Source organism: Aedes albopictus, chromosome 3 (genome assembly GCF_035046485.1).
Source record: "Aedes albopictus strain Foshan chromosome 3, AalbF5, whole genome shotgun sequence".
Lineage (NCBI taxonomy): Eukaryota > Metazoa > Arthropoda > Insecta > Diptera > Culicidae > Aedes > Aedes albopictus.
The window spans coordinates 110,434,267-110,450,268 of record NC_085138.1 but is presented as its reverse complement, the minus strand read 5'-3'; the positions used below and the strand labels follow the sequence as shown (position 1 = coordinate 110,450,268).

The following is a 16,002-nucleotide window of genomic DNA, read 5'->3' as shown; positions in this document are numbered from 1 at the left end:
TTATTAGTTTACCATCACCAAATTTTTATGGTAGATTGCTAATACAATGGACCGTTTTCCCTAAAAAATTCAAGTTGGTAAAAAGATAGGGTTTTGAGATATTTGAGTTTTTGTGACAAAAATGATGTTTTTCAATGATAAAATAGATTTTTTTTCACAGTGTATATTTTCTTAGAAATCACCATTTAGCAATCTAACTTTGCTGAAAAATTCATAACAATCGAACAATCCGTTTTTGCTGTGCATATTTTTGAATATTTTTGAACCATTTTCACATACATCCTTTTGACAAGTTAGTCGTGGCTCTAAATAAAAATTTGATATCGAAAAATGGCGATTTAGATGGAACTGAAAAACTGTGCAAAGTTTCAGTTCAATAGAAAATCATGAATTAAAAATTTTCCTTAATTTTGATGCTGTTGCTTGGAATCGCTCAGTAGTGTTTCGTCGCTGGGCTTAGTTGCTGGTTAATCCCCAGCGATGCCTTTTTCGAGGAAGACCCAACTCCCTAGAGCAACCTATTTAAAGCCTAAAGTTATGAAAGTAGGTATATATCAAATATTTTACTTGTTGCTGACTATACCACCGCAAGTACGCACTATTAAAGGTACTTGAAAGATAACTTACTTCCTCCGACAAACATTAAATGGTCCGGATCGGAAATCCACTTCATTGCATTAATTGTTACATTTTTATATTTTTTGTGTATGCAAAACGCGATGCGAGAACGACAAGGGGGACACGCAGAATAAAAGGAGAAACCGACTCGCATTCAATGCAACTGGAAAATGAAATTAAATTAAAAAAAAAGAAGGAATGAGAAAAATGAAAATGATACTCTTTATGAAGCTGCCTGCACACGCAGAGAGATGGAAAAACCGGTATATGTACCATCCAGGGTCGCGCGCGGTCCGGTTGGCTGGCAAGGGTACTGGACGGGAGGACTGGGTACACATTCATCAGCGCAGTGGAGACGACACAAAGTATTTAGGAAGGTAACTACACACAAACGCCCGCCCGGGTTGCACTTGAAGCAGCAACCAGTCGGTAGGTACCTACCTAGTGGGGTCGAGGGGAGACACCGAGAAACTGGGCTACACACAGCCAACCGAACGCGCCGCGCGCGGAGAAAAAGATGCGCTTCGCGTAAGTCCCCTCGAGCGGGCGAGCGAACGCTCGCTGGCAGGGGCAAGTCCACGATTTGTGCGAAAAATATGATAAAATGGGATGGAAAAAAAAACTGGGGAATTAGGGGGATCCCTTTGACGGCAAGGTAAGGTATCCCTTCGGAAACGGGGTTCTCAAACTTGTTTTAACTCGGGAAATAGGGTTTCTCGGTACACCAATAATAAGACCGCTTTGGTTCGTAGTCAGAACATAACTGATTTATTACTTCCTAATCATTTACAAGCGCAGACCCCTGAAGTAAATCTCTCTCATCTCTCTTGATCAACTCTGAGCACCCAACCTGCGGGTTGCGCTATTTTACCGAATGCTACAACTTCTTTCCCCTTGAGAAAATACTTCAATCATTTTTCAGCTCTTCCTACTATGTTTCTTAACATCGAGATTTACGCCATTCAAATTTTGAAAGTTCACAAATTCATTTAATTAGTTTTAAACTCAAAAAATAAAGGATCTCAAAAGTAATTCAATAATACATATAGTCATCTTTTCTTCGCTTCTTTGTACTACGTTTGCTTCGTCTTTTCACTGGTAGGTCGCTCAAACCAACATGTGTTTCCATTTCTAAAGCAGGCGCGCTTCCGGTGACTTCATCTCGGTCGGACCTCGGATCAGACATCACGGCATCTTGATTGGCCCAAAAATCTCTTGCAGAGACATTCTCCTCCCCAAAAAGGAAAGAATCGGCCGCAAAACCGTAAAAATCCGAGTCCGAATCCTCAGACTCACCGTCGTCATCCCTCTTACGCTTGTTGTTGTTCGAATTTGCATTGTTGCTGCTGCAGGGTTGGACTGCTGTGCTGGGACTCTCTCCATTGAAAACAAAACGTCTAGCTGATTGCCGGCGAGAGTCCGTCGGGATCTTGAGCTGGCGTTTATGCGCCGAAATGATCCGTCCACCCAAAGAAATCTGGAAAACATTTGGAGAAACCTGTATTATAAATTTGACTGGCAACCAAGACCTTATATCTGTTTTATTTGGATTTTTATAGAATATAGTTTGTCCTTTTTGCAAATTAGTAAAATTTCGTTCCGTTGTGTCCTTGTCTGAGTTTGCATTAGTGGAGCATGCATTATCTGGTGAATTGTGTTGTTTATCTTCCGATTCTGTCAAGTTATACTTAAAACTTTTCTTAGGGTTGATTAAATCCAACGTTGTTTTCGGCTTGTAGGAAAGAAGGCGCTCTGAGGGAAATTTGCTATCCGTTCCAAGGCAGATATTACGGTAATTCATAAGAAAATATGAAAGCTGCTCATCCATGTCCAATTTCCTTATCTCCGGATCCAACAAGAACTTTTTCAGGACGTCTTTAATTAGACGTACCATCCGCTCTGCTTGGCCATTACTTTCGGGGTGGTACGCAGGACTTTTCATAACAATAACCCCCTGCTCCTTGAAAAAATTGACAAAGTGGCTGGAGTTGAACGGCGGGCCCCCGTCTGTAACTAATACATCTGGTAATCCATACCGCGCGATTATACTCATAAATATTTTGATTACTTTTTTGCTGTCAGTGCCGTACTTCATCTGTTCAATCTCCAACCACTTGGTGTAGCTATCCACAACTACCAAAAATACCTTTTTTTCAAAAAAGAAAAAATCAGCGTGTATCCTGCTGAAGGGTCTATTTGTAGGTATCCAAGGTGAATATGACGGACGCTTCGAAACCGCTGTTGTTTCCTGACAAATCCTACAGGTCCGAACGTACTCTTCAATATCTCCATTCATTCCGAACCAATACACAGTCCGTCTGGCCAGTTGTTTTATCTTATGCATCCCAGCATGATTGCGATGAAGCAGTTTTAAAACACTATTCTTCATGGAATTTGGTATTACAACTCTGTCCTGGAATATGATGCAACCATCCACATCTTCTAAATCTTGATAATGTGAATACACGTCCAAAAATTTCTTTTCCAACCGGTCTGGCCAACCGTTTTCAATATATTCTCTAATTCTTAAAAGAAATTCGTCCTTTTTCGTTTCAGCTGCAATCAATCTATAATCTAGAGGGAATTCGCCAGTAAAATTTAAGCTCTTAACATACTCACGATCTATCTCTTTAGGCACTTCCTGGGAAACTGGAAACCGCGAACAAAAGTCCGCGTTTCCCATTCTGGTTGATGGTCTATAGATTATCTCATAATCATAGATTGAAAGATCCATCACATAGCGTTGTAGCCTTGTTACTGAAAGAGAATTTCGTCCCTCCTTCCCGAAGATACCTATAAGCGGTTTGTGATCGGTGTAAATAATGAACTTTTTTCCATACAAGTATTTGTGAAATTTCTTCACCGTACTAACAACAGCCAGCGCTTCAAGGTGGAGAATCGGGTATTTTTTCTGGGCATCATTTAGGGAAAATGAGGTAAAAGCGACCGGTCTTTCTTCTCCGCTGACAACGTGAGCAATCACTCCTCCTAAGCCGTAATTACAAGCGTCTGTAACCACAACCACAGGTTTTTCTGGATCAAAAAACTCCAAAACATTTGGGCTTAATAAAAAATGTTTGCATTGGTTGAAAACAAAGTCGCAATCTGGAGTCCATACAAACTTAGCGTTCTTTTTCAAAAGTCCGTATAAAATTCTTATTCGGGAAGACAAATTCGGAATAAACTTGGCATAATACGTTATTAGTCCCAAAAATGCCTTGAGCTCTGTTACATTTCGTGGCGCCTTAGCCTCACGAATAGTTTGAACTTTTTCTGGGCATGGCAAAAGACCTTTCTCAGTCAAAACATGAACCAAATAAGGCAAGCTACTTACAAAAAATTTGCACTTTTTTAAGTTTACTTTAATGTTGAATTTAGCCAGTCTTTCCAGGACCAAATAAAGCTTATTTTTGCAGTCTTCAAAGTCTTTCCCCGCAATTAGAACGTCGTCCAGATAACAGCTCACATTTTCCAACCCTTTCAACACTTGGTCCATGACCTTCTGAAAAATGGCGGCACTTGACGATGCCCCTTGAGGAAGTCTATTGTAGACATAAAGGCCCTTAATGGTGTTTATAACCATAAATTTCTTAGAACGCTTGGAAAGCAAAAGTTGGGAATAGGCTCCGGCTAGATCTAAAGAGCAAAACACCTTAGATCCAGAAAGCGTGGCAAACAATTCCTGTGGCAGTGGTAAAGGGTATTTGTTTGGTATAATCAACTTATTAATAGAAACTTTACAGTCTATAACGAGCCGAATCCCTTGATCTTTCTTAACAACCACTACCACCGGAGACGCCCACTCGCTCGCCTCTATAGGCGTGATAACTCCGTCTTTTTCCAGATTGTCAAGATGTTCAACGACCTTGTCCCTCAACCTCAACGGTACCTCATATGCCTTCTTAAATACCGGGGTGTCATCCTTGAGGATTAGATCACCCTTAAAACCAACGATTGGATTTAAAAGGTTCTTGTCAAATAAAGTTGGAAACTTACGTTTCACGTCAGCTACAGCATCCTCTCTTGCTCCATCTACCGTCAACGCATTCACAAACTGATTCGTCACAACTGGTCCCGCAAAAGCGTTTCTCCATCCGCTGAAAAAGACATCTAACCAGCTGCGACCCATTAGAGGCACGAAATCTTTATCACACTGGAGCACAATCAAGTACAGATCTTCCACAAGTCCATTGAGCTGCACAGAAACCTTTACTTTCCCAAGAATACTTAGTCTGTTTCCATCAATTACGTAAAGCCTCTTGCGACTCTGTTCAACTGGAAATTTACTGAAATATCGAGTATAAAGTGCCTCAGAAATGACACTCTCAGCAGAGCCGCAATCTACCTCCAAAGTCATCCTACGCCCCTGAACAATTGCCTCCGTATAACATGGCTCATTAACTTTGCTTCTAGCCGCAATCATCATACAGGGTGAGTCTTCGTCATCCGAATCATCAGACATTTCTGCCTTAAGTCTTTTAAAAAGACCGGAAGTATGAGATGTGCTTGGTTTGGGTGAGTCAATAAATTTTACTGCCTGCTTACTCTTCCGAGGACTCTTTCTCTTCAGTCTGAAGCAAAATTTTTTGTATGACCAGCTTTATGGCAAAAAGAACAGGTGAATGGTTTTTCCGTGTTCCTATCGTCATCTCTTCTACCATTGCTTCTGCTCCTGTAATAGTAAGGTCGGTTTCTATCAAAGCTTCTACTTCTATTGCTATACGCTTGCTGAGTTGGACCGCGCTCCATTCTTCTACCCAACCTGGCTACAATACTGCCTCTTTGTTCATCATCACGATTAACAAACCTAGTCCTGTCCGACGATAACTCCTGATTAACTATCAGTTTCTCTGCCTTAGCTGCTGTTAAATCTTCCTCGTCGATAGCACGATCTTTAAAAGCTCCAAATCCGCACAGCTCAGCCAATTGTTTAATAGAAAGGACGAAATCTTCCGATTTCTCATGCTGTCCCTGTCTGCGAGTCCAAAATCTATACGTATGTATGACGTCAGAGTCCTTTTTGTCGTATCTTTTCTTTAATTCATCCGTGATCTGCCTATAAGTCAAATCTCTGACATTTTGGCCCGGAAATAATAACTTAACCTGATTGAAAACCTCCGTGCCACACACGGCCAAAAAGGAAATTTTATATTTATCCTCTGAATAATTGTTATGCTCAAAAAGAAATTCGAGTTGCTCTAAATATTGAGAAAACGGGATTGATCCCGGCACATATGGTTCGGTAGTTGTTGTCAGGGACATCCTATCGTCCAAAATAGAAATAAAGCACCAATATAATGCACCCTTAAGGGAAACTGTCTTAAAATCAGACGAAAAATATGGGCAAAAAGAATCCAAACAAACCACGTACCTGATCGCTGCTTCGTTCACCTGACCTGAACGCCAAAGGTATCAGTGAAAGCACACAGCCGCTACCGCAGCAGTAGCAGAACCGATGAAAATAAGGCAACTCCCAACAACAGCAACAGCAAATCTCCAGCAGCAACAATTGTCTCCAACCAGCAGCAACAGCGATCCTCCACGAAACAGCCAGATGCAAAAAACTCCAAACCGCCGGCAGTAAGTCACCACAATGACAAAAGATCTGTGAAGAATTCACACCCAAGGGCAGCAACACAAAAATGCACTTGTGCAATCCGGCCGGTATGGCAGCTCGTTTAATTCACAACTGCAGCTGCATCAAAGAGTGCACTTTTTTCACTTTGGCTGTTTCCACCTGTTCCGATGCGAGTTGTCAGGCTTGACGTCTCCACACTGTCATTCGGTAAAGGGGTGTGGATGGATTTTACCGCCACTCTACCACAGTAGACACCGACAGGGATAAATCAAAATCCGCGCTGTTGACAAAATGAAAATGGTGTTATTTATAATCGACTCCAGCAACTTTCAATGGTGGACAACAAAAAGTCCTTTATCTCAATTGTTTTATGAGATAATCGTACAAAATAAAAGTACGCTTCTATTTCTCCCAATAAAAGGCTGTTAGCGCAAATTGTATCAGCAGAAAGCGCCTAACACGGGAGCAAAAATGGTGTTGCGACAAGAAAAACCGAGAAAAAAAACCACCGAAGCACAATCGTTATGATGTACTGAAATGCACGCTATGTTCACAAACGGCAACCTTGCACTAATCGCCCAAAATCAACTTACACCGCAAAAAATCACGCCAAAAGCTCACTAAATTCACCGGTGGACGTGACAAAAACGGAATAAGTTGACGAATATTTCTCCTCGCCGACACTGTTTTAACTCGGGAAATAGGGTTTCTCGGTACACCAATAATAAGACCGCTTTGGTTCGTAGTCAGAACATAACTGATTTATTACTTCCTAATCATTTACAAGCGCAGACCCCTGAAGTAAATCTCTCTCATCTCTCTTGATCAACTCTGAGCACCCAACCTGCGGGTTGCGCTATTTTACCGAATGCTACAAAACTGAGGTTTTGTGGATCATACATACATTTATTTGTTCAACATCATTAGGACAAGACACCTGTCTGCATCGGCTGATAGTCAGGATCTAGGAAACCGAACAGCTACCGGAGGAGTGGAAGGAAGGGGTGATCTGCCCCAATCACAAGAAAGGCGACCATTTGGAATGTGAGAACTTCAGGGCGATCACTATTTTGAATGCTGCCTACAAAGTGCTATCCCAGATCATCTTCCGTCGTCTGTCACCTAAAACGAATGAGTTCGTGGGAAGTTATCAAGCTGACTTCATCGACGGCCGGTCGACAACGGACCAGATCTATACCGTACGGTAAATCCTCTAGAAATGCCGTGAATACCAGGTCCCAACGCATCACCTGTTCATCGACTTTAAAGCGGCATACGACAGTATCGACCTATGGAGAATCATGGACGAAAACGGCTTTCCTGGGAAGCTGACTAGACTGATTAAAGCAACGATGGACGATGTGCAAAACTGCGTATGGGTTTCGGGTGAACTATCCAGTTCATTCGAATCTCGCCGGGGACTGCGACAAGGTGATGGACTCTCATGCCTACTCTTCAACATCGGTCTGGAAGGTGTGATGCGACGAGCCGGGCTCAACAGCCGGGGAAAGATTTTCACAAAATCCGGTCAATTTGTGTGCTTTGCAGACGACATGGACATTATCGCTAGGTGGCAAAACTGTACACCCGCCTGAAACGCGAAGCAGCAAAGGTCGGACTGGTGGTGAATGCATCAAAAACAAAGCACATGGTGGTAGGTGGAACCGAACACGACCGGATCCGTCTGGATAGTAAGGGGCTGTCCATTAATTACGTAAGGGTTTATGGGGGGAGGAGAGGTTTGAGAAATCTTACGCTCAATACAAAATTTTTTGGATTCTTATACAAAATATCTTACAAGGGGGGGAGGGGGTGTCGGAAAATCGCAAAAATTCCCTTACGTAATTAATGGACAGCCCCTGATAGACGGGGATACTTTCGAGGTGGTGGAGGAATTCGTCTACCTCGGATCCTTACTGACGGCTGACAACAACGTGAGCCGTGAAATTCGGAGGTGCATCATCAGCGGAAGTCGGGCCTACTACGGGCTCCAGAAGACACTGCGGTCGAAAAAGATTCACCCACGCACCAAATGCATCATTCTTACCTTACCGGTCAGGCTAAGGCCGGGGTGGCCTCTGCTGTACATAGTAGCCGCCTCCATTCCACTCGGTCCATGGCTGTTTGTCTCCAGTTCCGCACTCTGCGTAGGGTCCGCAGATCGTCCTCCACTTGGTCGACCCACCTAGCTCGCTGCGCTCCACGTCTTCTTGTACCGGTCGGATGGCTCTCGAGAACCATTTTAGTCGGGTTGCTAACCGACATCCTGATGACGTGACCCGCCCACCGTAGCCTCCCGATTTTCGCGGTATGGACGATGGTTGGTTCTCCCAGCAGCTGATGCAGCTCGTGGTTCATTCGCCTTGCACCATGTACAAAACGCTAATAAAGCCGGTGGTCCTATACGGGCACGAGACATGGACCATGCTCGAGGAGGACCTGCAAGCACTCGGAGTTTTCGAGCGACGCGTGCTAAGGACGATCGTCGGCGGTGTGCAGGAGAACGGTGTGTGGCGGAGAATGATGAACCACGAGCTCGCTGCACTTTACGGCGAACCCAGTATCCAGAAGGTGGCCAAAGCCGGAAGGATACGGTGGGCAGGGCATGTTGCAAGAATGCCGGACAACAACCCTGCAAAGCTGGTGTTTGCAACTGATCCGGTTGGCACAAGAAGGCGTGGAGCGCAGAGAGCACGATGGGTGGACCAGGTGGAGCGTGACTTGGCGAGCATTGGGCGCGACCGAGGATGGAGAGCGGCAGCCACAAACCGTGTATTATGGAGAAATATTGTTGATTCAGTTTTATCTTGAATTTGATGTAATACTAAATAAATGAATGAAACGAATTAGTAAAAAATAAGTTGAGTTGTTTTTATACATTTGGAAAAGTGCCTGCAAAGTTCTCATGGACGTTTTATTAAACAAGAGTTTATTTCTCAATTACACTTAAAAACAATTCGTCACAAATTAATAACAATACATATTATTGTTGCTTGGATCATGTTATTCTACTCTGTATAATCAAATACAAAATCACTTGACATATTTTTTTTAGCTTTCGTTTTAAATTTGAGTACAGTAGATATTGGCAAGGGAAGCTGTCTATTAAAACCTGAGGAAGTACTTATAGAACACTTGCTGAAAAGCAGGTTTATCCAAGTGAGGACGTTTCGACAAGAAAAAGATGAACAATGATTTACTGTTGTTTTCCAATAAATTAAATAAATCTAGTAAAGTACCATTGATAACAATACAAAAACAACTAGTTTAATGGATTCGATTGAACCGATGTTAAAATAAACATGCAATAATATTTGTTGTTATGTTAACAGATTTCGCCTTCGAAAAACCACATATTGTGAACGATTTATGGTATGAATCATATGACCTGAGCTCTAACTTGTGATATTTGACAGTTATTTGAAAAATTCATGGTAAATCTTATCAACAGCTGCCAAGCAATACATACCAGACATCGGCCATTAGTGCTTGTTGCGGGAAATATAAATTCTATGGGTTTTCATAAGCGAAAACTGCTTACAAATAACAACAAATATTATTTTATTTTTATTGTAACAACGATTCATTTGTCGTCATTAAATTTATTGTATTTGTATTATAAGAACAATGAAAAAACATTAGGATATATTGTTTTCTTTTGAAAAATTCCCTAAAAATGTCTCATAAAAACACAATACATTCTACTGCTTTTCGCGAAAAAATGTATGAAAATTTTCTTAAAATTGTATGGTTAAGATACATAACGACCACCCAATGACCACCATTTTTTATTGTAAAACTGCCATTTACCATGCGCCGAATGGTATAGAACAATGGTGTTGTAACAATAAAATTTATCGTATTTTTAGGATATTTTTTATCAGGGTCAATAACCAAATGTCCAATCGAAATAAAATTTCAGGGCCTTTTACAAGGATACTGTAGCTTTCATTTGGTGCTGAGAGAACCCAAATCGGTTGACAGACGGCTGAGATATTTATGTAGCATCACAGCTGCCAACCAGCAATGTCGCATCTCTCTCGCTACATCTTCGTTGCGACACTTTGTGGTGGGCTCGAAATTCATGTCTCATTAAACAGCCCGATCGCAAAAATGTATTCAAACGAATTGTTTGCACCACACATCATTGACTCTATTGAACTATTGAAGTCAAGGAAGTATTGTTTGATGACCTATATAAGTTAGATGCCCAAATGGAATAGATTAGTTTTATCTGGAATTAGAACACGCTGTTTATCTTCCGAGTGTCCGAAACGTCGTTCCATATTTATTATGATACACTTGGTCAAAAATCTCAAAAAGTTTAGTTGTATAACTCCTAAGTACTCTTCGAAAGATATCTCAGTAGTCAAATGTCCAATCGAAATAAAATTTCTGGGCAATCTACTAGGATGTTGTAGCTTTCATTTGGTGCCAAGAGAACTCAAATCGGTTGACAGACGACTGAAATATTCATCAATATGCTAAATGTCAAAAATCTCTCAAAAAGCTAACCTATATTACTTAAAAGTACTCTTCGAAAGATATCTCGATAACCAAATGTCCGATCGTAATAAAATTCAATAGGGTTCTACTAGGATGTTGTAGCTTTCACTTGCAACTAAGAGAATCCAAATCGGATATCAGACGGCTGAGAAACGTGCGTGACTTTTTTTTTGTAACATACGCACACACACATGCACATACACACACACACGCACACAGACATTTGCTCAGTTTGTCGAGCTGAGTTGATTGGTATATGAGACTCGGCCCTGCGGGCCTCGGATCGAAAGTCGGTTTTTCGAGCGGTATTTATACCCTTCTTATGGGTGTAAGAAGGGTAAAAACGTTTGAGAACCACGGTGTAGGTAAGCCCCGGGATCGCAAGTACCTATAGCATTATTTTGAGCGGCACCACCGCCAGTCCCAGGCCAAGCGCAAAGATGCTTCTATACCACGCCACGCCACGCGTGTATTTCATTTCATCCAACCTTGCGGGAGCGGCACGGTGCGGTGTGGCCGCGGCAGCCAGCGTGCAAAACGATCGCGTTAGGGAGGGAACAAATTAAAAAGAAAGAAAACGAGAAAAATGATGCTTTTATACACCCAGATAGAAGATTCATTGCCAACGAAGCGCAGGGCTGGGGGCGGTGCACAACGGTTCGAATCCACAATTTAGTAGGAAAGTAGGTAACTCCAAGACTCTACGTAGTTTATACGGATCTCAAACGATATTATTATTCCGAGCAACTTTGCCAGTCACTTTTGATCTAGCTATAGATTTTAAAGTAGTGACAATTTTTAGGTTTTGACTTAGAGTAATCTTTGAAAAACCATTATAACTATAACACTTTCGTTTCGTTTTATGGTCTATTTTGAATAAAAACAATGCTGTCAAAAACAATAGTTATTTATGTAACTAGTTGCAAAACGTTGATTTTTTTAAAATCGAGTTTTGCAACGAGTTTCATACAAAATTTTATGAAATGTTTTTTTTTTTTAATTTTACAACTCATTTCAGTTGCATAATGTTCATATTGCAACTCAAATGAGTTGCATAATGAATAGTATGCAACTATTTTTCATTATGCAACTCATTTCAGTTGCATAATGAACCGCTATGGAAAAATAAGTCATTATGATACTGAAATGAGTAGTATAAAATAGAAATTATGTTACTGAATTGCATAAAGCCATTTTACTTATATCTTATTTAATTGGTTCATAGGTTTAATAGGCATTGGAAAGGTCACATTCAAGTCCAAATCTGGAGCAAAATTTGTAAAAAACGTTGTTTTTTAGTTTGTCTAAATTGACTTTGAAAACCCCATTAAAAAACGAATAGTACATAAGTACACATTTGTATGATTATCGCAATATCACAGATAAGGTGAAATAAAAAAGCATGATATTTTATTCTTGCAAATTTTGATTTCTTAAAAATATTGCATGTACATATTTAATAGCTTTCAAGTACCTACTGCAATATTTAATAAAAAAAAAATAAAAAGTAGCTCGCTACCATCCCTGTAATGGCAGGGCACCGGGGATGCCGCTGCTGATGCAGCTCATTGCTTAAGGTGCGTCCTCACGGGAGCTTACGCGCTCCCATCTCACATTGCATCCTGGTCCACCGGTAAGTTGTGGAGAGAAAACGAACGACAGCAGATTGAGTTTGAGGTAGGTAGAAGCAACACAGGCGGAAAGAAATGCAAAGGATTCTCGCTTTCACTTTGGTGGTGTGGAATACGATGGTTAAACAGCAACGCAGCGCGAAGAACACAGAACGACAAGACAAGAAAAAACGTTGTTCGAGAGAATGATTAAAGTGAAAAGTGCCGGGAGCGCCTTATGTCTCTAATCACGTAAAAGATGGAAATATAAATGGTTTTTAGGATTACCGAGGACGAGGACGACCCGAATGAATGCGCGCGGTGTGGTGGATATGAGGATGAAGTGCAACATACAAATGTAGGTGAAAAACGGATTAAGGTGACATGATGCATCACTAAGCTGTCATGGGAATCGTTGAAGCGGTAATTCTACAGCCACGCAGCTGAAAAAATAAATTTACACTCATTGCGAGTGTGCATATAGAATGATACTTTTTCATCCAAATATTCACTGGCTGAGATTGATCAATTTTAAATTTCTTTCGGCATATCCAAGATGGTTGCTGATGCTAATGATGGACGACTACTCAGCCTTAAGCGGGGGTATCACGGGTCGACCTGAGCGGGTCGACTAGAATACATACCGTCTTACCCCGCTGGTTCGACACGTTTTAATACGACACTTTAAAGTGTTCAAAGTCACAGCGATGTACACTGTAAATGCAAAACAGTTTGATATTGTGCTTATACTCGCACCCGCAGCAGCTCCTCTTGCAGTCGATAATTCTGGAAGTTCTGAGTTGGTGCTATTCGACACCCAAACCGCATGGAGACCAACCGGAATGAACTGAGGATGGAAACAATCGTAGAAAGAACTAGCTTTTCTTTCGCACCACCGCAATATATGTTGAAATTATGTTTCATAACATATCCGGAAATCAAAACAAAAACAAAAATAGAGTTGCCAAATTTCAATGAGTAAGATGGTGTACGGTGATCAGTTTGTCGAATTAAAAGTTTACCCCGGTTATTCGACAACAGTCGGTGTCGTATTAGCGGGGTAATACGGTATCGTTGAATGAGGTGACGACTCTCTTACCGTGGTTATTGTGGAGATGTAGGCAAATTCTCAACTCCTCCACTCTTATTATTATTATTAGCTTTATTAGGGAGATTTTCAGCCCGAGGCTAGTTCATCTCCAGTCCTCCACTCTTTCATTTCCCAACTGACTGTAAGGACTTGGTCGGCGCTATTGATTATCAATGTATGTGCTGAGGCTCCAAATGTGGGAAAACGTTCGAGAGATATCGATCAAGGCAGCAGTGGCGAAAAAATCGGATGCTTAAAGGTCGAAATCGTCACTACGCCTGGCTACGTACACAAAGCAGAATTACCGGAGCCTGTATCCACAATAATCGGAGCACAAAAGCACGGCTGAGAACTCTTTGGTGTATGTTTATTATTTGTGCAAAATTTCATAAAAATCGATGCATTACTTTTAACTGTGGATGAAAAACAAACAGACGTGGTTTTAAGCATTTGTACAATCAAGACCAATTTTCATTCGCATAATAGATTGTTATTTCACGCTACAGTTCAAAGTTCTGTGATGATATTTATGAAACTTCGTCAGCAGTTATGATACTTATGGAGACATTTTCTTGCAAAATTTCATCAACTTTGATCAATTGGTTTGAAAGCTACTGGTGTAGAGAGGGGTGAGTGTTAGTGAAAATTTTTCGTTTTTTTAATGTGCGATCGCGATGTTTGCATAATCATAACTTCTGAATTTCTCTGCCAATTTTCATGAAATTTTCACAGAAGGTAGTTAATTATGTGTATGTAATGCCTGCAAAATTTGATGATTATTGGTTAGTACCTTCAATAGTACAATCGAAACATTGATTGATTGATTGATTTGTCTTTATTAAAGAGACTTCCAGCCCTTGGCTCGCAATCGAAACAATAAAGGGTGCAGACTAATTGCTGTTGGAGGGGCTAAAATCACGTTCAGTCCCAATATATGTTTCGACTATAAAATTGTTGATCGATTTTTTTTGAAATTTTGCCTATGCAACAAATGTAGATTGAGAGGTTTGTGTTCAAAATTTCAGCCATTTCCTTTGCCAAATTCAAAAGTTACAGCGCTGACAAGCAAAACTAGGGGCTGTACAAAATTCAATGGCGCACATTCCACTCTTTCATTGCTACAACAAAAAGTACTGCACCGATTCACATGAAATTGTGTAGGTGAAATGAATACATCTGAAGAAGTTATTAGGTCAAATTTGAGCAATTTAAATGCATATATTGCATAGTTACAACTGTATTTCTGTGTCCCGACTATTGCCGATATAGGCTTTAGATGTAGCTGAAAGACTTAAGGTAAAAAGTTCATGAAATGTCCATGAAGTTCGAAGGCTGATTGGAACTCAGGAGGTTGCTCATTTAGGAACGAGGCAAGTCTGGTTAAAGTTGCAATAATCCTAAACAGGGTTTCTAGCAAGCAAATGCCACCAGCTCAACTTGATGATGTACAAGGTGCTCTGCTTCTAAAAAGAGCAAACACATGCAACGGTAAACCCTTGGTAAAACCGAAGTTTACCTAATGTTGCTACGAACAACGATATTTGATTCTTGCCTGCAAGGATCAAGCAACTGCGTTGGGGCTGAAGGAGGTTACTCGGTCAGTTACCCCATGGGAAAATGCGGAGCTACCTGCTCTGGATGAGAAAGACATTTCTTTCCTTTTACGATAGTAGAATGTTGGGGTCAATATGACCCAGACGTCGTCGTGCTGCGAAAAATCGAACATCTTAGGAGGGTTAAGCGCCGACTACAGCAATGAGAGACTGAAGGGTCTAATAGAAAGCCAAAAAAATGATGGGATAAATACAGCTGGCTGGATTATCCTTAACCGATCGAATGCAAACAAACATGCAGAGTGTATTTGGACGAAAAATCGTTAAGGACTTTAATTATCTGATCGCACTTTCGCTTTGGCGAAACACAGATAAGAAAAGTCAAAATTCAAGGTAGGAGTCAATTCGAGCGGAAATGAGCCGATACAATACGTAGAGGAAGAAACAACGCCCAGCGTCTCGGAGGCAGGAACAAGTGGAGCCAAAATGGATGCCTCAGCTAAAGCTTCTAAGAAAAGTTTTGGGAACGAAGGGACAACTGACGATCAAACGCGGACGAGCAGGCCCCATGGCGAGGTGAATTTTCACTTGATTCAATTTCTGTCAGGCCATGGGTGCTTTAGGTGGTATCTGCACAGATTCGGACACGCAGGCTCCCCCGCATGTCCGGAGTGTGCAGACTGCGACGAGACCGCGGAGCATGTGCTCTTTGAATGTCCACGTTTCGTGGAGCAAAGGTCGAGTATGCAGGAGGTATGCGGTAGAGATATCACGCCTGACAACATTGTTGAAAGGATGTGTATGGGGGCGGACAAGTGGGACTCCGTTACTTCCACGGTTTCTCGAATCGTACTTGAACTACAGAGTAAATGGCGAGCCGAACAACAGCTAGTTGAGTTGGCCCCCCTTCCCCATCCAGGAGCTTGAGTTCAACGGGTAGTCTAAGTACTAGCCAGGACCCGAGCCTCCAGGGGAGAGTGAACAACTTAAGGCGGTAGCTGGTGGAACGCTTACTATTAGAGTGTACTCATGTACGGTCCCCCCCTT

The 16,002-nt window shown here is 41.5% G+C and overlaps 1 protein-coding gene across 1 annotated transcript; it reads right to left on the bottom strand.

The window, feature by feature from the left end:
* Positions 1-1,304: 1,304 nt before the first annotated feature.
* Positions 1,305-15,128, bottom strand: LOC109428511 (uncharacterized). Its single transcript, XM_062857431.1, has 3 exons — positions 15,068-15,128; positions 5,990-6,291; positions 1,305-2,095 (listed from the first exon to the last, which is right to left on the bottom strand). Exons 1-3 carry the CDS (start codon positions 15,126-15,128, stop codon positions 1,652-1,654), a joined length of 807 nt encoding a protein of 268 aa, XP_062713415.1. The 3' UTR covers positions 1,305-1,651.
* Between the last annotated feature and the right edge of the window lie 874 nt (positions 15,129-16,002).